General features: G+C 46.9%; 2 protein-coding genes and 1 pseudogene across 3 annotated transcripts; 1 reads left to right on the top strand and 2 right to left on the bottom strand.

Moving 5' to 3' along the window:
- Nucleotides 1-796: 796 nt before the first annotated feature.
- LOC125535263 (receptor-like serine/threonine-protein kinase SD1-8) lies at nucleotides 797-8,970 on the top strand. 2 transcript variants are annotated; one of them, XM_048698327.2, is made up of 7 exons: nucleotides 824-2,153; nucleotides 6,052-6,180; nucleotides 6,273-6,400; nucleotides 7,489-7,702; nucleotides 7,799-8,045; nucleotides 8,163-8,295; nucleotides 8,426-8,968. In XM_048698327.2, the coding sequence occupies exons 1-7, from the start codon at nucleotides 881-883 to the stop codon at nucleotides 8,735-8,737; spliced, it is 2,436 nt and encodes an 811-aa protein (XP_048554284.2). In that variant the 5' UTR covers nucleotides 824-880; the 3' UTR covers nucleotides 8,738-8,968. The 2 variants fall into 2 exon arrangements, with proteins under 2 accessions (XP_048554286.2, XP_048554284.2); XM_048698329.2 differs by lacking the exon at nucleotides 6,052-6,180 and having other exon boundaries at nucleotides 797-2,153; nucleotides 8,426-8,970.
- Nucleotides 8,971-10,790: 1,820 nt separating this feature from the next.
- On the bottom strand, nucleotides 10,791-13,082 carry LOC125534798 (uncharacterized; annotated as a pseudogene).
- A 3,650-nt stretch (nucleotides 13,083-16,732) lies between these two features.
- LOC147983224 (uncharacterized) lies at nucleotides 16,733-18,548 on the bottom strand. Its single transcript, XM_087539465.1, has 2 exons — nucleotides 17,058-18,548; nucleotides 16,733-16,770 (listed from the first exon to the last, which is right to left on the bottom strand). Exons 1-2 carry the CDS (start codon nucleotides 18,397-18,399, stop codon nucleotides 16,733-16,735), a joined length of 1,380 nt encoding a protein of 459 aa, XP_087395591.1. The 5' UTR covers nucleotides 18,400-18,548.
- Nucleotides 18,549-24,071: the final 5,523 nt, after the last annotated feature.

The raw sequence follows: 24,071 nt of genomic DNA, 5'->3' as shown, positions 1-24,071 counted from the left end.
TTTGAGAGGGCCACTTTGGTACGTAGTTACATAAATAATAATAATTTCAGCATTTGTAGCTAGCGTAGAACGGTCAAATTAATCAGGTGTCAGTAAGCAAGAGTTCTCTGACCATAGGTTGAAATCAGGCCACATGTGTTGATAATGACAATTAGCACTTACTAGCTAATTAATTGCATGTGTGTTATAACGAGGACATACATATTCTAGTGGTTCAACATTAATTTTGTCCGACATATACCTTACATCATCATATCTCAGATTTTGGTACGATCGAATTTGATTTCAGTATGGGTGCAAGGAATTGATTCAGTTGAGGTTTTGGTAAGGTTTTATTTGATTTGGGCATGGGCAGGGGAAGACGGCAATATTTTGATTTAGTTGATATTTTCAAAATTTTCATTTGATTTGATTGATTTAATGCAGGATGTGGTTTGATAAACTACTGAGTTGGTCTAGATTATTTTAGGTTACTCTTTTTATGTTGATTTTTATTTCATGCGGCATCTATTCAGATTAAAAAAGGGGCGTTGGGAGGGGAAAAAACTGGGGAAAGATATTAGGAAAACGTACTAACACCCTTTTAATAATAGAGATAAATAATACTAATAAACAGCAAGTTCTAGATAGTGTAAAATGGTCAAATTAATCACATGTCAGTCAGCAAGAGTTCTCTGACCAAGTCTTCCTGATTGCTGCATCTGAGAATAACTTGTAAATGCCAACAGAACGTTCGGTCCATGCATTATTCTTCATTTTGATTCGTTCCTGTCAGAACATTCTTGGAATTCCATGGTCTAGTAGGATATGAGACTGAGACTTGGGAACAAATGCACTGACTCTCAGTGAAGCCGTGGTCTCCGTATTCAGCTGGGTGATCATGAGACACCGCCGACTCTTCCTCGCTATTCTCTCCGTGCTGCTTCTGACAGCCTCGGTGGTCGCCGCCGACAACACATTGACGCGGCGGAGTGCCATCGGCGGCGACCAGAGGCTGGTCTCGACGGGAGACATCTTCCAGCTCGGCCTCTTCCCCGCCGTGAACAACAAGTGGTTCCTCGGCATATGGTTCACCGTCAACCCGGCCGCCGTCATCTGGGTCGGCAACCGCGACCGCCCGCTCAACGCCTCGTCCTCCGGCTTTCTCGCGCTCAGCGGCCAAGGAGACCTTGTCCTCCTCGACGCGGCCAGCAACAACGAAACAGTATGGTCATCGAACTCCTCGTCCTCGGCCGCGACCGCGGCGGTCGCGCAGCTCGACGACAGCGGCAACCTCGTGCTCGCGGACGATGCCGGCGCCGTGCTGTGGCAGAGCTTCGAGCACCCGACCAACACGTTCGTCCCGGAGATGCGGATCGGGGAGAGCATAGAGACCGGGGCCGTGTGGTCCCTCTCGTCGTGGCGCGGCGCCGACGACCCGTCAGCCGGCGACTTCCGCTTCGTGATGGACACGGGGGGCTCGCCGGAGTTCCACGCCTGGAGGAAGGGACGCAAGACGTACCGGACCGGACCGTGGAACGGGGTGCGGTTCAGCGGCATACCGGAGATGGGGACCTACAAGGGCATGTTCGAGTTCCAGTTCACCGACACCGCCGACGAGGTCTCCTACATGTACCACGCCTACGCCGGCTCGCCGCCGTCCCGCGTGTTCCTGGACGAGTCCGGCGTGATACATCGCATGGTCTGGGACCGCGCCTTGGGCGCGTGGAACGTCTTCTGGTCGGGGCCGAGGGACCAGTGCGACAGCTACGGCGCGTGCGGCGCGTTCGGCGTGTGCAGCGTGGTGGACGCCCTGATGTGCGGCTGCATCAGTGGGTTCCGGCCAAGGTCGCCGGCGGAGTGGCGCATGCGGAACCCCTCCGGCGGGTGCGTCCGCAGCACGCCGCTGCAGTGCGAGGGCGGCGGTGCGGACGGTTTCTACACCCTGCGCGGCGTGAAGCTGCCGGAGACGCACGGGAGCAGCGTGGACAACGGCGCCTCGCTCGAGGAGTGCGGCCGGCGGTGCCTGCTCAACTGCTCCTGCACAGCGTACGCCGCGTCGGACATCCGCGGTGGAGGGAGCGGGTGCATCCAGTGGTTCGGCGAGCTGATGGACACGCGGTTCCTCAACGGCGGGCAGGATCTCTTCGTCAGGCTGGCAACGTCCGACCTAGGTAAATCCTTGTGGTTCTCTCTGCTTTTCTTTTTGAAAGGTCTCTCTGCTTTTCCTTCGCCAAGTGTTCATTTTTCATAGACCAATGCTTGTTAGTTGGAACACATGATAACTGTTGGATTTTGTCCGACGAAAACTTACGAATTTACTAGCTAGTACACCTATATTCATCCGACTCCATTCAAACCTGTCTAAGACATGGCAATGAACATCATTTTTTTTAAAGAAACACATATCACTCTACAATAGACGCACACAGGTACAACTCACAATGCCAAACGTTTTTTTTTAATAGAGGAGCACCCCCGGCCACTGCATCTGCATGATGCATGGAGCCACTTTATTAATTATTCTCACAAGTCCTTACAAAGTCATACAACAGTAAGACTAAAGCCACCATCTAGACAACAAAAGTGTCGCTACTCCTATCCAATTGATGAAGGAAGGCTGATAGTCTGGGCCTAGTACCAAACAGACCTCGGAGCCAAACCTAACATCTAAGATCTGAGGTCCCAACCAGGACGCCTGCCGGTTATGGGCACCCACTACTCCGGCGTGCTCCTCAACCAAGACGCCTGCCGGGTATGAGGCCGCCGCAGCCACCTGCCACCAATCCATCTTTAGAGTTGTACTGCTGCACGAACATTGCCCTGTCTAGCTGCCACCGACGCCACCATGATGCCAGACAGCGTCGACCTCCTGCGCGAGTCCATCATCGCACATCAGACGCCTAATCTCCAGAGCGCCATGCCATCGAGATCTGACACCATCAATGTGTGTGATGAAGCACTGCTCCTCCTCTTGTCACCTCCAGCCATTACTTGCTCCAAAACGACGCCCCCATAAGGGAAAGCGCTACTAAGAACGCCATCATCGTCTGATCCAGGAGACCCAGATCTAGGGTTTCTCCTGGAGCATCCCGAGCCTGATGACGCCAACTGCAACAACGATGCCTCAACAAGGAAATGACATCAAAGACGCCGCCATCGTCCGCCATGACCATAGTCGGCGCGATTGTCATCGGCAGTTGTGTCACCGGGCGTACGCCGCCGGCCTCGCGGGTTCCTTCGACCGTAGCAAACTAAAAAACGATGCCCTGAAGTGGGACTACGGCGCACACTAGTAGAAAACGGAGTTTTAGGGCCGGTTCGTAAGGGCCTTTAGTGCAGGTTCCATAACCGGCATTAAAGGGTGGGCACTAAAGCCCCCCCCCTTTAGTACCGGTTCGGCACGAACCGGCGCTAAAGTGCCACCACGTGGCGTGAGTTCGCGCCCTGGTATGGGGGACGGTACTAAAGGTTTATTTATTTATTTATTTATTGAAAATTTTGGGGAAAAAATTGATTTTTTCGATTTTTAATTTTTCTGAATTATTTAATGATTTAGTGTGGATCACTCATTCCAAATCGCCTGACTTCCCGGCCGGTCACCCATCCTCTCACTCCCCCAGTCTGAGCACGCTTAACTTCGGAGTTCTATTCCCCCTACATTTCAAGTCTACACTTGTTGTTTTCTTGACAAATGTAAGCTGTCAATCATATTAACCCTCAGCAGTTTAACTTGAGCATTAGGTCACGCGTTTCACCGTTTGAGTTTGAAACTATTATTCTAAAAAAAAGTAATTATTTAGTAACACGAATATTTCTTGAATAAGTTTGGTCATAGTTTGACCATAGTTTGACCAGATTTAACCAAAATTTAAAAAATTGAAATAATTATTTATTAACACTAATATTCTTGAATAATTATTTAGTAACATTAATACTTCTTGAATAAGGAGTTTGACCAGATTTAACCAATTTTTTTAAAAAAACTGAAATTTGACCATATCTTTTTTTCGTTTTGGAATTTGAGGATTCTAAAAAATTGCAAACAGGCCGTAGGCGGTCTCCATCGGATGCGGATTTTCGTGCTGAATTTTTCGATATATTATACGTTTTTTTCCGACATCGTATGCAAAAGTTATAGCCGTTTTACATTTTCCCTACACTTTTTGCAAAACATGTCCAAATTTAAGTTTTCAAATTTTCCTAACTAGTAGATGTAGTAATATAACTACCTCTCGAAGGATTTTATTTTTTGAAGTTTTTATCATTTTCTTTTGATTTTTTCAGAACTGAAATGGCGACACACGGGGGAGGGGGGGTAGAGTTTGAAAATTGCCCTATAGTGCCGGTTTGTGTCACTAACCGGTACTATAGGTCAGACCCCTTTAGTACCGGTTTCTATCACAAACCGGTACTAAAGGTAGCCCTTTAGTACTGGTTTGTGGCACGAACCGGTACTAAAGGTGATCGTGGGGCCCCGGCCTGACGCCAGCCTGCCATCACCCTTTTAGTACCGGTTCGTGGCACGAACCGGTACTAAAGGTTCAACACGAACCGGCATTAATGCATAGCCGTTTGAACCGGCACTAATGGTACCATTAGTATCGGGCTAAAATCAAACCGGCACTAATGTGTCTCACATTAGGTCCTTTTTCTACTAGTGGCAAAAGCACCGCCATCGCTCGATCCCATGGAGATCTAGGGTTTCCCCCGGAGTTGCCCGGGTTGTCAAGGACCAGACAAAGATGGAATCCTGCAGATCCGTCCAGCTGCCGACGTGTCGCACTCGCCATCACGCCGACCGTGACCCGGAGACCAAGCTCACGCCCGAGCCCAGATCCGACCGCACCGCTGCCGATCTGGTCACGCTGCCGTCGTCCCTGGCAACCGTGGCGCCCCAAACGTACATAAAACATTCTACGTCTTGGGTATGACATGAAACTAGACCACGCAACGAAAATAACATGTACTCCCAAAGTTAAGATTATTTTTAGAAGTAAATACGAATTGAACCAAATCAAAAAAAATACGAATTGAGCCAAATCAGTTTGACCAAGTAGGATTTTTTTTCCCAAATAAATTGGGTCGATGTCGTCACTGTGTCCATTCTATTCTTCTCTGTCTACTAGGCGTAGTGACACAAAGTACACTAAGAACTGAAGTACCAGTCTTGTTCGATGCTCTTGTTTGACTGTGTTTTTTATCCCGCCAATCAATTCCGGCATGGAAATATGCAGCGTATTCAGCACACTGAAAATTCAGTGTGACTATTCCCCCAAAAAACAAATCAGTGTGACTATTCCCTCAAATAAAAATCATTGTGACTATTCATGGATGCATGGATTTATCCTCCGTCTTGATTTGTCTAGCGTGTGGTGTGACCAGTGGCATATACATCCATTTTTGTAGTCGTAAGGGGAAAAGGACATACGAAAGACCTGGAATTTTCAGGTCCATGACTCACCCGGTCGACATGCACATCCAAAGAAACTTATGGAACTGAACTAGGTGATAGTATCAGTGTAACGCAGCCTCTCTCGCTCGGTTGTTTGCATGGATCAATTGATGGTGAATAGATCGCCAAAACCAATTCTTGTAAGATTTTGTTAAGACAATTCTTTTAACCCGTGGAATGTTGATGCAAGAGCGGAATCATGTCGAATTGAGACATAAATATCATATTATTTTTATTCATAAATAATGGCTTAATAGAAAATTCGAGAAGTATAGAATAAATTGCTAAAAGAAGATACAGTCTCCAGCCAACAATACTTCTTAAAATCATAAAATTTCACATTTGAATGATGGTATAATATTTTTCATTTTTATCTAAATAGGACATGGTTGATGGAAAACAATTTACCTTGGATCTATAGCTAAACAAACGTACCCTTTCACGTTTAGCTAATGATATTTTCAGTCACTGATGTGTCCTTGTCAGTCACCTACCCGGACAAACATGTCAAGCTCACACATTACGACCGGTGCATCTTACTGTTACTCATGGATCCCACAATTTTCATGCATTTAACTTGATGCAGACGCAACTCAAAAAAAAAAAACTTGATGCAGACACTACGCCAAAGCCAGCCAAGACTAGGAAGTTTGCCGCGATTATCACAACAGTGATAATAGGACTTCTGTTGCTTTTGCTATTGCCTGGCTTCCTGATTTGGAGAAAGGTCCGACACAACAAGGAAGGTGATAGTCTTTGGTGTGTTTCAGAAGGATAATCTGAAACTGTTGCTTGCCCTATTGTTCATGTCTTGTAGCTTCCTTCTCTATTTTTACAGATACCATGTTTGATGACATCATGAGAGGTGAATGTCCGATGTACGATTTCGAAACCATCAGAGCCGCCACCGGTGGATTCTGTCCCGAGAAAGAAATTGGGCGTGGTGGCTTTGGCATTGTTTACAAGGTGATATTGCTTTACACACTGAAATATTACAATCCATCTATGTCAATCATAAATGAAATTTCTCTCGTGGTTGTATAAACAATAGGTAGATAGTACTACCACTCATGTAGTACTTTTATGACAAGCAGATGACTCCCAGCGAGTTGGTATCTAGATGCTAAGAGACATGTAGTTTGTTACTGCACTGAATAAAAGTTGTATTACGTTATCACTTAACAGCTAGAGAAATTTTAGCAATAAATAGAAGTTAATACATTAATTAAAAAATATCTCAAGTCGGATTAATATATGGTATTCCATCTCTTTCATTTTCGTAGGTTGGTCATAGTGGGAGTAACTTAGGCTGGTCATAGTGGGGAGTATCTTATACTAGTGTCATACATATAACACAAGTCTAAGTTACTAGCACTATAGTGTAAATTAACATAATAGTAGTGTCATAGATGGCTTCATTTATTAGGTTGTAGACTCATCCTTTTTGGGAAAGCGCTATGTTACAGTAACATATTATGTTACTCTAAGCACCTCTCTTCTCATTAACTATATGCCACGTAAGCAAAATTTTCTTGAATTACATTATGTTACTATCTAAGTTACTTCCATTATGACTAGCCTTAGCTAGTAACGTAGTGAATTCCAACACAAATTTGGTTATGTAGTATGTAGTTAATGAGTAGAGAGGTATTTGGAGTGACATAACACTGCCAAAGTAAAATGAGTCTACAGTCTAATAAATACAATCATGTATGATACTATTTCTATGTTACTTTGCACTATAAAGGTAGTAATATAGACAAGTGTCATATGCATGACAATACTTCCCACTATGACTAGTTTTAGACCCATCTCCACAATGCCTAGTAGCAATGTAGAATTTTCCGATAAAATTTTGCTATTGTATTTGAGAATAGAGGACCATACAGCTAATACTTATATGATGTCTTGTCGTCTTCAATTCCTACTTTCACTCTTTAGTCCAGATCCCAACAATTAATTTCTAGCGCCAACTCCAATCAATTCTTTATACGACATGCATGACATGGTGAGATGGGAGGTTGCATGTTGAGAGAATAACTGAAATTTACCAGGGTCAAATGCAAGATGACCAGGAAATTGCAGTGAAGAAGTTGTCAACTGACAACAGAGTGCAAGGCCTGAAAGAGTTCAAGAATGAGGTGGACCTCATTGCCAGGCTGCAACATCGCAACCTTGTACGCCTGCTTGGCTGCTGCATCCATTGCTCTGACAGGATACTCGTCTACGAGTACATGAGTAACAAGAGCTTGGACAACTTCATCTTTGGTGCGTGTCTTTTTACCCCGTTTAGCAAAACACTTACCACCATTTGTACCGTCAGAACTCAACTCGAAAAATTCAATTATGCGAAATCACAAACAGATCTGAGGAGACGTGCCACTTTGAGCTGGAAGACAAGGATGGACATCATCCTTGGCGTTGCCAGAGGGCTTCTCTACCTTCACCAGGACTCGAGGCACACTATGATCCACCGAGATCTCAAGGCGGCCAATGTTCTCCTTAATGGAGAGATGGTCGCCAAAATATCGGATTTCGGAATCGCAAAGCTGTTCAGCAGCATCGGCGACAACCAGGATTCTACCGTCACGGAAAGAATTGTTGGGACATAGTAAGAACTACAACTTTGCATAACCGAAGCAATGGTCAAGTACTATAATTTACATCGAATGTTTATTTCTATAGCTGGATTTTCTGAGGGTTTTTATATGGTGTCATGCGGTGACAGTGGTTACATGGCACCGGAGTACGCCATGGACGGCATGGTATCATTCATGCAGGATGTGTACAGCTTTGGTGTGTTGTTGCTGGAGATCGTCAGTGGGAGGAGGAACCAACGAAATTTCAACCTCATAGCTCATGTAATCAATCAATTTACCTTTCACGCAACCGAAAAAAATGAGATTTATGTGATCCTAATTTGAAATTCCATGCCTACACGGCCAAGTCTCAAACTTGCTGACCTTGACAAAAAAGAAAATGAAATTACAGGCATGGAAGCTATTTGAAGAAAACAAAAGCCTCAAGCTCCTTGACCCAACTGTGCGCGATGACTGCAACCCGGCGGAGCTAGAGCAGGCGGCGACATGCATCCAGGTAGGGTTGTTGTGCGTCCAAGAGAGCCCGAGCCAACGGCCGCAAATGGCTGTTGTGATCCCCATGGTGTCACAGCAACAGGTGCCAGGGCGGCCATTTCGACCGGTGGTCTGCATGCCAGTGAGCACTCCTGCCGACCTTCTCAACGTGCAGGAGGACACGTCTGGCAACTTCCAGATGATCATTACAGAACTTGAAGGCCGGTAGGTAGAATGCATGGATGGACGAATGCATGTAAAGCTGGGACCGAAGATTGAAGACATTACTGATGACTTTCTAAATGTAATCGGGTAGAAGGTGCATGCAGTCAGTGGCATGGATCTACAAAAGTGTGAGCTCGTAAACTGTAAAATAGCACCTATTAATTCACCGTGATTGATACCAAATTTAAAATTCGATAAAATTTCAAATAAACTGCATTTGCATGTGTACAAATTTGATAATGGTGGATCATGGGTTAAGTCATGGCCCGGAATTTTGGTCTAAGCGACTCCTATTCCTAAGATCTGAACCACCGATGTCCTGCAAATTCCATTTTCCCTGTGTATATAGCAATTGTATTGGTCTGTGTAATCGTGATAAAGGGTAGAATCATGTGTGAGTTACACATGGCATGTACCAAGTTGTAGATCAAGTTTGAAATTGGCTAACTTACAAAAACTAATCTAAGTTACAAACCTAGTTTAGGAGGTAATCAGATAAATTACAAAGAAATTTTTGTTGTGGACCATCTAAGTTTCAGATATTTCGTTGTCTATCTTCTCGAAACAACATGGACATAGGGGAGGTTGACACGGTTTATATCATCGACTAAAACTGAGATGGTTGGTAGCAAGGACACCACGCTGCCAGGGTGATCGGCAATCGTGCAAGTGTTTTGCATCGCGAAGACGCACCTTTGGAAACCATCATACCAAATGTGCCGATATTTAGGAACTTTCTAACAATTTTCTACTGGCATAGCTTTTTTAGCGAAAACAACTAAGGACAATCACCCACCTGAATTTCATTACTCAAAAGGTTGGAAACAGCGAATTAAACTATGGTTGGATGGTTAGCTAGACAGAGGTATCCGAAGCTCACCAGAGTTCAAGTCCTGATACACGCATTTATTTTGGATTTATTTTAGGATTTTCAGCGACGTGCGTTCACTGGGAGAAGATGTTCCCGTCGACTACGAAGCGCATACAGTGACTTCATAAAATCTTAAAATGATATGTCGGCTCAGTATCTCGGAGGTTCCCCTAATGATAGGGTGTGGATGTGTCCGTTCATAGAGATAAATGTATGCGTGTATATACGAGCGCTTGCGTCCGTACTGTGTTAATAAAAAAGTTGGAAACATTAGCAATTGCATATACATATGCAGTCGTGCGGCACATTGATGTGTGTGTGTGAGAGAGAGAACAAGCTTGCAGCGTCCACGACGTCGATGGCTGGCGTAACTGTCCTGTTGGAGCAAGGAGGAGGAATGTAGGAAACGGTGGAGGAGACCGAAAGGTGATGTGGTCGGTGCATGGGCCCTGCCATCCGCGTGGCACCTGCACGTGATGGTCTAGCATGAATCTCTGTGCAATTCGGAGGGAGGCACTATAGAGCACTTTCTTTCGTGAAGCGATTCTTGCTACACTGATACATATCACTTTTTTCGTTCTAAAAAAATACAGACCCCTTCCCAAAATTTATTGACATCAAATCAATATTGTTCAAACTTTCAGCTTCGACGGCATCACATTCTTTTTATTGAAGGGACAGCCTCCTTGCTCTTTATTCATCTGATGGCAAGGTTACATCATAGAGTATATGTGATAACACAAAGTTCAGGGCCTCATCTGCCAATTCATACATGATACCTTGCTCATAACATGTCTAGCCAAGAAATGTGCTAACTTATTAGCTTCCCGCAGGCAGTGCTGAAAAGGAGATTGATGGAATTCCATGTGCTAGCCCAAAGCAATCCATTAATATCGGCGTGTAAGGCCATCTTCACCGCGCGACCCTATCCTGTCCGGGTGTGTCCGTTTGGGGTAAAATAGACATACCAGACGACCCAGCGCGCGACCCCATCCTAAAAAAACGCCTGTTTTGTGTCCGCTTCGCCCCATCCCGAGAGCAAAGTTGGGCTGGCTTTGGGTCAAAAACGGACACGAGCGGACGATTGTTGCGTCCTCCTCGTCCGGGCCGTGTCCTTTGCATGTGAGGCCTAACCCACTTGTCATCCACTCTTTTATTATCTCCCATGACCCACCATCCTCTCTCTTCACCTTTTCTCCTCTCTCTCCTGCTCCACACACCACCCATGCCGGTGCACGCCACCTCCGCGGCACGCAGGTGCTCCTTGGCGCAACCGGCGGCGTGGCGGGCGCGCGGTGCGGCGCGGCTGGCGCTGGTGCGGGCGCGGGCGGGGGTGGAGGGCGCGCGGGACGTGGTCGGGGCGCGGCCCGACGGCGAGCGCGGCGGGCGGGCAGGGCGCGCAGGAGGGCGGGCCCGGCGTTGGCGTGGCCCGGCGGCGAGTGCGACGCGGCAGGCAAGCGGCGAGCGGGCGCGGCCGCGACGAGCAGGCGAGCGCGAGCTGCTGCGGGGCGGGGCCGAGCTCGCGGCGGCCGGACGAGCTGCGGCGTAAGCGCGCGGGCGACGGCGGGTGCGCACGGGGCTGCGGCGAGGGCGAGGGACGGCCGGAGGTGCGGACGCGCGAGCGCACGCGGCCGGAGCTCGCGGCGGCTGCAGGCGGGCGACCAGGGCGAGGCGGGGACGGGCGGGCGTGGCGGCGGCTGCGCACGACGGCAGTCTGCAGGCGGGGCGCGACCGGGGCGCGCGCAGCGGCCGATGGGGGCGCGCGCGGTGGCAGCTGCGGGCGGCGAACAGCACGAGCGGGCGCAACGGGCTGCTACAGGGTGCTAGCGCGGGGGCATGGCGAGCGCGTGGTGGAGAGCGGACGAGGCGCTAAAGTGAAGGCGGATATTTTGGGGTCGGTCGCTACGGTGGGCGTCTCGAATCCAAACCGGACACGCATGTCCGTTTTCGTCTCTATTGCCACCCTAAACGGACGAAATCCGGATAAAACGGACGTCCGTTTAGGGTCGTGTGGTGGAGTTGGCCTAGAGTTTCAGATGTCGTGCGGTGGAGTTGGCCTAAGGGCTCCAAATTTTAAACTCACTGTTGCATGCATCAAGCAGTTCTGGGCAAACAAATTCCACTGTTACTCTAGAGCATCCTCTTTCAAAGAGCAACTTGAGACCATGTTTCACTGCTAGTGTTTCTGCAGTTTGTGCATTCATAGTGTGATGGATGGGCTTAGCCACTCCGGCGATCGCTTTAGCCCACCAGTTTCACAGAACACAACAGCAACCGTGCCACTTCCGTCCCCAAAATAGGTGGCATCGGTGTGAGTTTATAATGCCCTGGCAAATGCTTTTCTCATCTTGCACTAGGTAAAACATCTTTCGGCATCTGAGTGTGGTTTATCATGACTGCCTGGATGGCAAACACGGTATTCCCAATGCTCTTAATATTTTCACCCTTGATGGTTTCATGGTCTTCATACCAGATGTACGTAGCAGCTACATAGTTTTAAATAGCCGGTTATAGCTTTGCTATAGCCCGCTATAGCCTTTTTAGCGGGGTGCCGTCAAATGGTCGCCTTCACAAATAGCCCGCTATAGCCTGCTTTAACCCGCTATAGTTGATTTAAAGGCATGCCGCTATTTTTCATAGCCCGCTATTTAAAACATTGAGCAGCTACCGCGACTGTTTCTTGGAGCCTGAGCTGTCCACGAACTTAGGATTTCTTCATCCCCAAATTCTAAAAAGTGCACACGTGCTATCTGACTGAAACGAGCACACCCGCTACGCGACAGGCAAGCAACCAACGATAAGGAAAAAAAAGTCTGTCGCTATCTATCCTCAGCACGATTGCAATTTCGTTGCCTCGATCCCCTTCCTCGCCGACGCGGATGCCCATGAGCTGGACGGGGTAGGCGACGCGGTCGAAGTACGGGAGTGGCAGGGCCGGCTGGTACATGGGCGTGTATTGAGCGGCGGAAGGTGGGCAGGTCGCTGTGGCAGTCCGAGGAGCAGCACGCCGGCGTCGTCGCGGCCGGAGATGCAGCACGAGAAGTGTGGGGTGCTGGCCCGCGAGACGAAGGAAAGGGCGCCCCTGTTCATGCCCAGCAGCCCGGCGCTCGGGACGCCGTCCGGGGACGAGTCGAACGCGGAAGCAATGCAGCGGAACGCCGCGCACAACGACGGAGACGTCAGTCGCGAGCGCGCTGTCAGAGGAGGACCCGTCCGCGTAGGAGAGCGGCACGCTGCACCTGCTCGACGCCCCGTTGCAGGCCGGAGGCGACGGCAGGTCACGGGAGCGGTACTGTGCGGAGGCGTAGGGCACGGCGACGAAGGTGGCCGAGCTCCTCGGGCATAAGGATATCACATCGTTCCTGGCGTAGAGCAGCAAGGACGGCTCGCTGCCGGTGTCGAGCACCATGGTGACGTTCTGCTGCGGCGTGCCGACGGCGAGCGAGACAGTGAGGCTGACGTTGTGGTGGAACCACATCTTGCTCGACTGCCATGGCAAAACTGCTCGCGTAATTAACAGGTTGATTCTCTGTGTCAGTCCTTGTCCGCTACATGGTCGTGGATAGGAATCTTGGAAGGGAGCCTACATGTAATGTAATTACCACAATTCTACGTAGAAAGAAATGAGCAGGCTTTTGCAGATTTTAGGTCTCTTTTTTCTTCTAACAATCATCATGAACTAGACCTAGAACTAGAACTACTACGAGAGAATTAATAACATTGATTTTCATTGTGGTTGGGATTTTTTAGACAACTTCACGCAAGCTAATGTGTCTTTGTTTGTGATGTAAACAGGACACAAGGAAATTTAGGGCCTGTTAACTAATGCTCCGGCTCCAAACACTATCAACTCTATGCCAGAGCCAGGTCAAACGCGATGACTCCCGGATGAAGATTATTGAATTCTGAATATGTATTAGGGCCTCAAAGGGCTGTTTATATAAGATACAAAACTTGGGGGCCAAGGATAGTAGAGATAGATTACAATTTGAACTACCAAATATAGAAACCGAATATATACTCTAATACCCCCCCGCAGTGTCAACATCAGGTGTAACAATGTTGAGACTGGAGCGAATGCCAGTGAATGCTGCAGTGGGGAGCCCCTTGGTGAAAATATCAGCAAATTGCGCAGTGGTAGGAACATGAAGCACACGGACCTCGCCAAGAGCCACTTTTTCACGAACAAAATGAATATCAATCTCGATGTGCTTGGTGCGTCGATGCTGAACAGGATTGGACGCCATGTAGACTGCAGAAATATTGTCGCAATAAACAATAGTTGCACGCTCGATTGGTCGATGGAGCTCAACCAAAAGCTGACGGAGCCACACCGCCTCGGCCACAGAATGAGCAACAGACCTGTATTCAGCTTCTGCAGACGATCTGGAAACTGTAACCTGCCTTTTAGAAGACCAAGAAACAAGATTGTCACCCAAATAAACACAAAAGCCGGATGTAGATCGTAGAGTATCTGGACAACCCGCCCAGTCTGCATTAGAATAAACTGTCAAGCTTGTTGGAGAGGAAGAATTAAGGAGAAGACCATGATCAATAGTGCCTTTGAGATACCGAAGTATTCTCTTGACATGAGAATAATGAGGAACACGAGGATCATGCATATATAAGCACGCTTGTTGAACAGAATAAGATATATCAGGACGAGTGAGTGTGGCATATTGGAGAGCACCAGTGATACTGCGATATAGAGTAGGATCAGAAAAAGGTTCACCATCGGCCGACAACTTGGTACCAACGTCGACCGGCGTACGACATGGTTGATAGTCAGTCATCCCTGCACGAGAGAGCAAGTCAAGAATGTACTGGCGTTGAGAGAGAAAGAGTGTAGATGAAGTGCGGGAGACAGTGATCCCAAGAAAGTGATGAAGAGGACCGAGATCAGTCAAGGAAAATTCACGATTAAGAGAAGTAATGGAGATTACATTAGTAGGAATATAGGCGGAAACGTCTCCAGATTGAGTCTCAACTATTGGTAAAGCGGTCATACTTCCTTCGCCTAAAAGAGAATTTAATTTAGCGGCTCTTTCTAAAAGGCGTGAATGCAAATAAAAAACATCCCCTGGATAAGCCTCACGTCCGGGAGGTCTTCTTAATAGAAGGGACATTTGGCGATAAGCTTGTGCCTGTTTGGAGATAATGTGTTGTAAAAAGGAATCAGAAGAGGCAGTGAGAATTATGTCATCAACATATAAGAGAAGATAGGCAGTATGGGAGGAGGAACGAAAAATGAAGAGAGATGAATCAGATTTAGACGCGGTAAAACCTATTGTGTGAATAAAGGTGGTGAAGCGATGAAACCAAGCACGAGGAGCTTGTTTAAGACCATACAGAGATTTGTGAAGAAGACAAACAAAATCAGGAGAAGAGGAATTCTCAAAACCCGAAGGTTGTTGACAATAGACAGTTTCATTGAGAGTGCCATGGAGGAAGGCATTTTTAACATCTAACTGATGGATCGGCCAAGAGGAGGAGACAGCGAGACTGAGAACAACACGAATGGTACTAGGTTTTACAACTGGAGAAAAAGTCTCATCAAAATCAACACCGTGTTGCTGAGAAAACCCACGACAAACCCAACGAGCTTTATAACGAGCAAGAGTACCATCAGCATGAAATTTGTGATGGAAAACCCATTTTCCGGAAACAACATTGACACCGGGTGGTTTGGGAACGAGAGTCCAGGTGTTATTTTGCTGAAGAGCATGAAACTCATCACGCATAGCAGAGTGCCAAAGAGGATCGAGAAGAGCACGTTTATAAGATGTAGGAATAGGGGAGATAGTGGGAACGGCCGTGAGGTTAAGACGTCGTGTAGGGAGGTGAAAGCCACGCTTACCACGAGTGCACATGACATGATCATTGGCCGGAGGTATTATAGGAACGACATTAGATGGAAGAGGCGGTGTGGAGGAAGAAGAGGAAGAAGGAGAATCAACAATAGGGGAGATGGGCATGGGAGGAGAGGAAGATGCTGTCAAGGGAGGAGTGGGGGGCGCGGAAGGCTGTGGTGAAGGAGAAGTGGGCGATGCAGAAGGCTGCTGTGGAGGCATGGAAGACTGATGCGGTGGTGGTTGTTGCTCCGGGACAATAGAGGTAGGAGCTAGACGAGGGAGGAGAGGAGATGAAGAACGAACAGAGGAAGGTTGGGTTGTGGATGATGTTTGTGTGGCAGCGTAGGGAAAGGTATATTCGTCAAAGACGACGTGACGGGAAATAATGACACGGCCGGATGAGGGATCAAAGCAGCGAGAGCCCTTATGATCATCGGAGAGACCAAGATAAATGCAGGGTAAAGAGCGAGGTTCTAGTTTATGAGAAGTGGTAGAAGTGATGTTGGGAAAACAGAGACAACCAAAAACGCGAAGGGAAAGATAGTCGGGATGGGAAAGAAAGAGGGATTGAAAGGGAGTGTAGAGAGGACATGTTTTGGTTGGTCTAATATTGAGAAGAAGTGTGGCAGTGCGTAATGCTTCAACCCAAAAACGGGGAGGAAGAGAAGCTTGAATAAGCAAGGTGCGAAGAATATCATTGATGGAACGAAGAGAGCGTTCTGCTTTGCCATTTTGAGGAGATGTATAGGGACAAGAAAAACGAAGAAGTATGCCGTGAGAAAGAAAGAAAGTGCGATTGCGAATATTATCAAATTCTCGTCCATTGTCACATTGAATAAAGCGTATTGGAAGACCAAAGTGGGTTAGAACATATTGACGAAAATTGAGAAAAACTGGGTGTACATCGGACTTGGCTCGGAGAGGAAAGGTCCAAACATAATAGGAATAATCATCAAGAATTACAAGATAGTATTTGTAACCAGAAACACTAGGAATTGGAGAGGTCCATAGATCACAATGGAGCAATTCAAAAGGAAAAGTACTAATAGTAGAGGATGTACCAAAAGGTAGTCTAACATGTTTGCCACATTGACAGGCATTACAAAGAGAGGAATCATGAGGGACACTAGAACTAGGGATACAAAACTCCTGTAACAATGATGATAGTGTAGCTTTATTAGGATGACCAAGCCGACGATGCCATAGATGAACTGATGCAAGCATGGCGCGAGGAGTGGAAGTGGGGGCGCCATGAAGAGGATAAAGATCGCCGGTGCTATTGTACCGAGCTAGAACCTCCCCCGTTGTCAGATCCTTCACAGATAAACCAAAGGGGTCAAAGGCCACAATAACTTGATTATCGATGGTAAACTGACGAACGGAGATAAGATTAGTAATTAAGGATGGGACTACAAGAATATTGCGTAAAAGAAAATTGTTAGAAGAATAGGGGATATAAGAATCACCGGTGCAAGAGACAGGAATAGTAGAACCATCACCGATGGTAATGGAAGAAAAAGAAGAAGGGAAACAAGCTGACAAAAAATTCATAGTTGAAGACATATGCGTAGATGCACCAGAATCGAAAATCCAATCCGTACCTTCGTTGTTGAGGGTGAAATTGTTCATGGCGGCGATGAAAGCAGCCTGATCCCAGCTCGGCGATGTGGTCGTAGGAGAGGGAGCAGGCATGTTCATTGGTGCATGCTGCCCGTATGCGTACGGTGACGGAGCCGAAGGAGCACCGGGCGCATAGGGAACCAGGGCGTAGCCGGGCGGAAGCACGGGGGCGCCGGGCGTGGTCGGTGTAGTAGTGGCGGTGTAGACGTGAGCCGGCGGTCGGGGTCCGAGGAGACCAGGGGAGCCGGTGGCAGGACGATGGCCCGGGCTCCAGGCGCCCGTGTATGCTGGAGGAGCGCCGTAAGGAGACGGAGCAGACCAAGGCATGGGCCACGCCTGAACCAGCCCGGTCCAGGGATCTTGCTGCTGGTGCCATGCCGTTGGAGTAGATGCCGGTGTAGACGATGATGATGATGACGCCGAGGAGCTGGCGGAGCGAGGCTGGGGCGGCCGGTAGACGGGATTCTTGCCGCGGTAGTTAGGGCTCGGGCGCCAGCCTGGAGGCGGCTGGACAGGGGCCGACGACGAAGTGGATGGAGCTGGCGCCGAAGACTTGGTGGTGGCGTGAAACACTTGTGGACGAGTGGCCTTGCGAGCTTGATTCTGAGCCTCGAGCTGAAGGAGAGAGCGGACCTCGCCGAAGGACGGGTAGGGCCGCAACATGGGGATGAAGGCCACCTGTTTCTCGAACTGCTCACCAAGACCGACGAGAAGAGCGTTTATAAGAACGCAGTCGTCGACGTGATCACCAAGTTGCCGGAGTTCATCACCGATCGACTTGATCCGCTGGCAGAAGACGGTGACCGGGGAGTCTCCTTGGGTGATGGTGCGGAGCTCGGTGTGGAGAGCGTTGATGCGGGTGTCGGAGTTGTCTTGAAACAACTGTTGAAGGGCGGCCCAAAGATCGGCTGCAGTGGCATCGTCGTTGGAGACAAGATTGAAAAGCTCGATGGAGATCCGAGTATAAATCCATTGGATGATCGTGAGATCGTCCTTCACCCAACGAGGATTGGCAGGCTGCGGCACAGAGGATGGATGAATATGGTGGCGTAGACCGCAGCGACCAAGGTGGATGTGGAAGAGATGGCGCCAATGGTAGTAATTGTGGGCAGCCAGGTCAAGCGAGATGGGTATGAACGGCGCAACATCAGCAATTGTATCTGCTAGAGAGATTGGTGGTGGCGGAAGGGCATATTGGTGGTGGGTAAGGGAACTAGGGTTGAAGGAGGAAGAAGAGGCAGATGGCGATCTGGCGGCGTTGAACTCGGCCGCGGTAAAGAGAGGCCGCGCCGGAAGAGGTGGAGGGGCCGGCGGAGAGGCCATGTGGAGAAGATAACCTAGGCGACGGATACCATGAAGATTATTGAATTCTGAATATGTATTAGGGCCTCAAAGGGCTGTTTATATAAGATACAAAACTTGGGGGCCAAGGATAGTAGAGATAGATTACAATTTGAACTACCAAATATACAAACCGAATATATACTCTAATACCGGAGTTGAACCCCTGGCTGCTAGGTCGTGGCGTATTGTAATATTTGTGGAATTGAACTCCGGGAGTTGAAAAAATGTTGATCAAGAGAAACTTTAGAATGATGTTAGTCATTTGAGAGTCATGATAGCCATATTAGAAAATCATTAGTTTAATAATAATCACAATAGGCAATTTAACAACAAATTTGCTTCCTGTAGCACCAAAATTGCTCAATATAGCATCAAAGTTGCTCGAAAAAAATAGTTTGTCGAAGGCAACTTAACATGTAATGCTAGTCAAATTGACGGTCATGATAGCCAACTTATGGGAGCACCGAATTGATAGGTAGTCACTATATGCAACATTGCAACAAAGTGCTTCATGTATCACCAAAGTTGATAGATAGTCACGGCAGACAACTTATAGGAGATGCTAGACAACTTGTTAGTCATATTAGGCAACTAAAAGAATAGACTGATAGGCGGCCATGATACATAACCTAACCAAAAGATTCTTACCTTAATTCAAAAATTGCCTCTTCGTCCACCAAAGTTGTCTATCTGACAAGAAAAAAAGTTCATCAAAAAAAACTTCATAGGTGGTGCTAGGCAAGTTGACGTTCATGATAGCCAACTTATAAAAGCTTTGATTTGGTATGTAGCCATCATAGGCACCCTAGCAATGAGGTGTGTTATGTAGCATCAAAGTTGATAGGTAGTCATGGTAGGCAACTTACAGCTGATGGTAGGCATCTTGGTAGGCAACTTATAGGTGATGGTAGGCAACTTGGTATTCATCGTAGCCAACTCAAAAGAACATTTTGATGATAGGTGACCATGATACACAACCTAAGCGAAAGTTTCTTACTTTAATACAAAAGTTGCGTCTCCGTGGCACGAAAGTTGCTTGAATTTTTTTTTCGTCAAAAGAAATTTCATAGGAGACGCTAAGCAACTTGAGGTCATGATAGCCAACTTTATAAGAGCATTGAGTTCATAGGTCGACATGATAAGCAAGAAGGTGGGTCATGTAGCACCAACGTTGATAGGTAGCATGGTAGGCAACTTACAAGTGATGCTAGGCAATTTGGTAGTCATCGTAGCCAACTCAAAAGAACATTAGGATGATAGATGACCATGATACACAACCTAACCGGAAGTTGCCTACTGTAATACAAAAGTTGCCTCTCCATGGCATCAAAGTTGTTTAAGAGAAAAAAAAGATCGTCGACATCAACTTCATAGTTGACACCAGGCAACTTATATGTCATGCTTGGCAACTTGGTATTCATCGTAGCCAACTCAAAAGAATATGTTGGTGATAGGTGACCATGATACACAACCTAAGAGAAACTTTCTTACTTTAATACAAAAGTTGCCTCTCCGTGGAATGAAAGTTGCTTTAGAATTTTTTCGCCAAAAGCGATTTCATAGGTGACGCTAAGCAACTTGAGGTCATGATAGCCAACTTTATAAGAGCATTGAGTTCATAGGTAGTCATAATAAGCAACAAGGTGGGTCATGTAGCACCAACATTCATTTGTAGTCATGGTAGGCAACTTACAACTGATGCTAGGCAATTTGGTAGTCATCATAGCCAACTCAAAAGAACATTAGGATGATAGTTGACCATGATACACAACCTAACCAGAAGTTGCCAACTGTAATACAAAAGTTACCTCTCCGTGGCACCAAAGTTGCTTGAGAAAAAAATGAACATCGAAAGCAACTTCATAGTTGACACTAGGCAACTTATATGTCATGATAGGCAATTTGGTAGTCATTGTATCCAACTCAAAAGAACATCGGGATGATAGGTGATCATGGTACACAACCTAACAGAAAGTTGCCTCTCTGTGGCAGCAAAGTTGCTTGAGAAACGAAGTTCATCAAAAGCAAGTTCGTGAGTGACACTAGGCAACTTTACAATTATGATAGCCAACTTTATAAGAGCACTGAGTCGATACGTAGTCATGATAGGTAACCTGGCAACAAGTGCTTCACATAGCAGCAAAGTTGATAGATAGTCATGGTAGACAATTTACATGTGATGCTAGGCAATTTTGTAGTCATCATAGCCAACTCGAAAGAACATCCAGATGACATGTGACCATGATATACGCTCTAACCGAAAGTTGCCTACAGTAGTACAACGGTTGCCTCTCCGTGGCACCAAAGTTGCCCGAAGAAAAAAAATCGATGAAACATATTGATGTGGGATCTGGTTTTGAAGAGCTCGTCGTCAAGAATCTAACGGCGAAAACGGATCTTAATTTTGATACTCCGTTCAAAAGTTATGACTTTTTTGAAAAATTGAACACATAAAATAATTGCACATGAGACAAGATCTTTCTTTTTTTTAAGTGGATTTTGCATCATAACATTAGGACAAAATCTTTTCTATTTTGGATGTGTGCTCTGGAATGCTAGGGAACACACGTGTGCTCCCTGGTCGTGTCCTTCTTCATCAGTCTCCTGAGTATCTTCTCTAACACCACAAGGCCCGATTGGTCAACACATAGGGCTTTGTTGATCTCCTCTTCAAGGCCAAGTTTCGACCAAACCTCCTTTGCACGCTTGCATGTAAAGATCAAATGGAGAATATCCTCTGGTCCTGACTTACAAATTGGGCACCAAGGGTTTACTTTGATGTGTCTGTTGCTCAAGATTCACATGCCTGGAACTGTGCCATGCAGTGCTCGCCATACATTTTTTAACTTTACTCCGCGCTTGCAGCTTCCAAAGAGTCTCCCATACTGGATTGGTTCTTGAGGTGTCATCTGAATCATTTCTAGCTCTAGCCCCAAACTCATGTTCCCACTCAATGTAGTAGGTTGATCTGACTGAAGACATACGAGGCTTCGTTGCATTCCAGGCTACAAAATCTTCCATGACCGAAGCTGATAGTGAAATTCTGAGAATTCTTTCGACATCAATAGGTAGAAAGATATTCCTCGAGAGATCTTCATCCCACCATTCTGTGTTAGGGTCAACGGCACCAGTCTTTTTTGAGCTGACGGCACCATAATCTTGAATAGAGCAGTCCATCCTGGGAAATAACCTTTGGTTCTTGGGTGTATATAAACTTCATATGAGAAAACTTAATGATTAAAATAAAAGTCAAAAAAGTGTAGAAGTTTTTTTAGAATAAACATGAATTTCTTTTGCACTAGTATACAATATTTTGTAAATAAAAACCTAGTATTGACTTCAGGGCAAACAAAAAGTATTTGCTATTGTAGGTCACTATTGACACTATTTTGGTCGAAAATTTTGTTTTCTTCCTAAAAGAACTCACGGGGTTTTTTATTTTTGTGATTTTTTTTTCAAGTACAATGAAAGATCGAGTTTATTTCAAAAATATTTTGAGATTTTTTAAATTTTTATTTTTATTTAGTTACTACTGTAATTTTTTCCTACATGTATATATACACTCATAGACCAAAAATTCCCCTCCGGTCCATCCTTTCTTTCCCCTCGTGTTAAGAGTCTGATGGGTCCGGTGTGCTACCATGTGAGTTCCTGCCCTCTCCGCTCGCGAAATCACTAAGAGGAATAATTCCTTAAAAATCACTTTCACCGCCCCGGGTTGCGACAAGTAATGCATTGCATGAAAGTTTTCCCATTATTCGTAGATCTGTAAAATGTTTTATCTCTTAAACTGTGAGTCCAAATCTTGAACAGTTTTCACCGTTGGATTACCCGTGTCGAGATTTTCAAAACTAAATTCCATGTTGATAGGTTTTGACAATCTTTTTTTTCACAAAATAACCGGACGGAAAAACACACCGGGAGCACGTTTTTTCTTCCCTTTGTGAAAGCCGTTTCCGATAGGCACGGCCGCGCCTCTCGCGGAAGCAAAACCGTGCCTCTTGTGGATGAAAATCCAGGCCTCTCGCAAAAGCAAAACCCTGCCTCTCACGGAACGAGAAAAAAAAAAGAAAACATTTTTTTCGTTTTCGAGAGGCATGGCTGTGCCTCTCGCGGAAACAAAAAGAATAAAAACACTTTTTTTTGTTTCCGAGAGGCACGAAACACGTGCCCCTCGCGCAAGCAAAACTGTGCCCCTCATGCAAGCAAAATCGTGCCACTCGCGCAAGTAAAGAAAAAAAGAAAACATGTTTTTTTCGTTTTCGAGAGGCACGACCGTGCCTATCGTGGAAGCAAAACCGTGCCACTCACGAAAGCAATAAAAACGTGTTTTTCACGCAAAAAAAGGGATTCAAATTTTTTTGTCAAAAAGCTAATAAGAAAGACCGGTGGTAAACCAAAAAGCTAAATAACCAAAAAAAGCCATTTAAAAAGCCAAAAATGTGTGCGAAAAAAAAACAAAATCCTAAAGGAGCGTCCAGAGCGGCTGACTTGGCACGCTCTCCACCCACGCTAGTGACCCTTGAGGAGGCTCCCAAAGAGCGCCCCTCAATTAGTTGCTCTCCCTCTCTCCGCTCCTCAGAGCAATGCTCCATATTGGGCTTCCATTCCCAATTGGGCCTGCTCTGCTCGCCGCCGCGCCGCTCCTCCTCCCCTCTGCGCTTAAGAGCTCGTCGTCCACCACCGCGCCGCACCGCCGCTTAATCCCTCCTCCGCCAAAGCCACATACCTCACCGATGCTTCCTCGATGTAGGCGGCGCCTCGGCACCCAGCAAGAAGCAGAGTGGACGCCCCGCCGAGAAGAAAAAGAAGCAGGGTAAGGTCGGACCTGCTCGCTGGCTTGCCCGACAAGATCCTATAGGAGATCCTGGCCCGCCTCTCGGGCAAGTGCGTGCTCCGATGCCGTGCCGTCTGCCGGTCCTGGCGCCTTCCTCCTCGACTACCGCCGCCGCCAGCCGGCACTCCCAGTAATCGAGTCATGTGAACTGTCCGCCGATAGGACCAACGTCCAACCCCGTGTCAATGTCGTCTGCCTCCGGTCCGTGGATCTCGGCCCTCCTTTCCAGTTCCCACTCGACTGCTCTTACCGCATCTCGGCCTCCTGTGACGGCTTTCTCGTCCTCGGCAACAACCACATCTGTAATCCGGTCATGCCTCACATCCTCACTGTGGGAACCAACAAATCGAGGCGTGTCGACATGGTGGCGGAGACGTTCCGGTATATGCGGCCAGCGTATGTGCACTGCTTAACATGGGTGGCAAGCTTGCTGCCTCCACCAGCAAGGATAACATCACTGAGATAGCCATCTTTATGCTGCAGGAATATGAGAGCACGCTGTCTGGGCATTTCAATACCGGATCAAACTGCCGGTGATGGAAATCAGGCGTTTCCAGAAGCAAGGTGATTGGTAGGCAAAGGTTGTCTCTGAGGCTAGCCATAGTGGGAGTAACTTAGATAGTAACTTAACACATCCCAAGACAATTTTGCTTATGTGGCAAGTATTTAATAAGAAGAGAGGTGCTTGAAGTAATATAATATGTTACTGTAACATAGCGCTTTCCGAGGTAAAATGAGTCTATAAGGCAATAAATAAAACAAACTATAACAGTACTACTAAGATACTTTGCACTATGGGGGTAGTAATTTAGAC

The sequence above is a fragment of the Triticum urartu genome, chromosome 2A (assembly GCF_056163025.1).
Source record: "Triticum urartu cultivar PI428250 chromosome 2A, HENAU_Tu73, whole genome shotgun sequence".
In the NCBI taxonomy this organism is placed as follows: Eukaryota; Viridiplantae; Streptophyta; class Magnoliopsida; order Poales; family Poaceae; genus Triticum; species Triticum urartu.
The sequence above is the reverse complement of the archived record's forward strand: the minus strand, read 5'-3'. Positions and strand labels throughout refer to the sequence as shown.

Bases quoted from the DNA above. Each gene is read 5' to 3' on its own strand.
- LOC125535263 (XM_048698327.2), top strand. From the start codon at position 881: ATGAGACACCGCCGACTCTTCCTCGCTATTCTCTCCGTGCTGCTTCTG. The intron at 8,046-8,162 runs GTAAGAACTACA...ATGCGGTGACAG, and splicing joins GAAAGAATTGTTGGGACATA to TGGTTACATGGCACCGGAGT. The intron at 8,296-8,425 runs GTAATCAATCAA...ATGAAATTACAG, and splicing joins ATTTCAACCTCATAGCTCAT to GCATGGAAGCTATTTGAAGA.
- LOC147983224 (XM_087539465.1), bottom strand. From the start codon at position 18,399: ATGGCCTCTCCGCCGGCCCCTCCACCTCTTCCGGCGCGGCCTCTCTTT. The intron at 16,771-17,057 runs GTACGGATTGGA...TTATCTGTGAAG, and splicing joins TTTCACCCTCAACAACGAAG to GATCTGACAACGGGGGAGGT.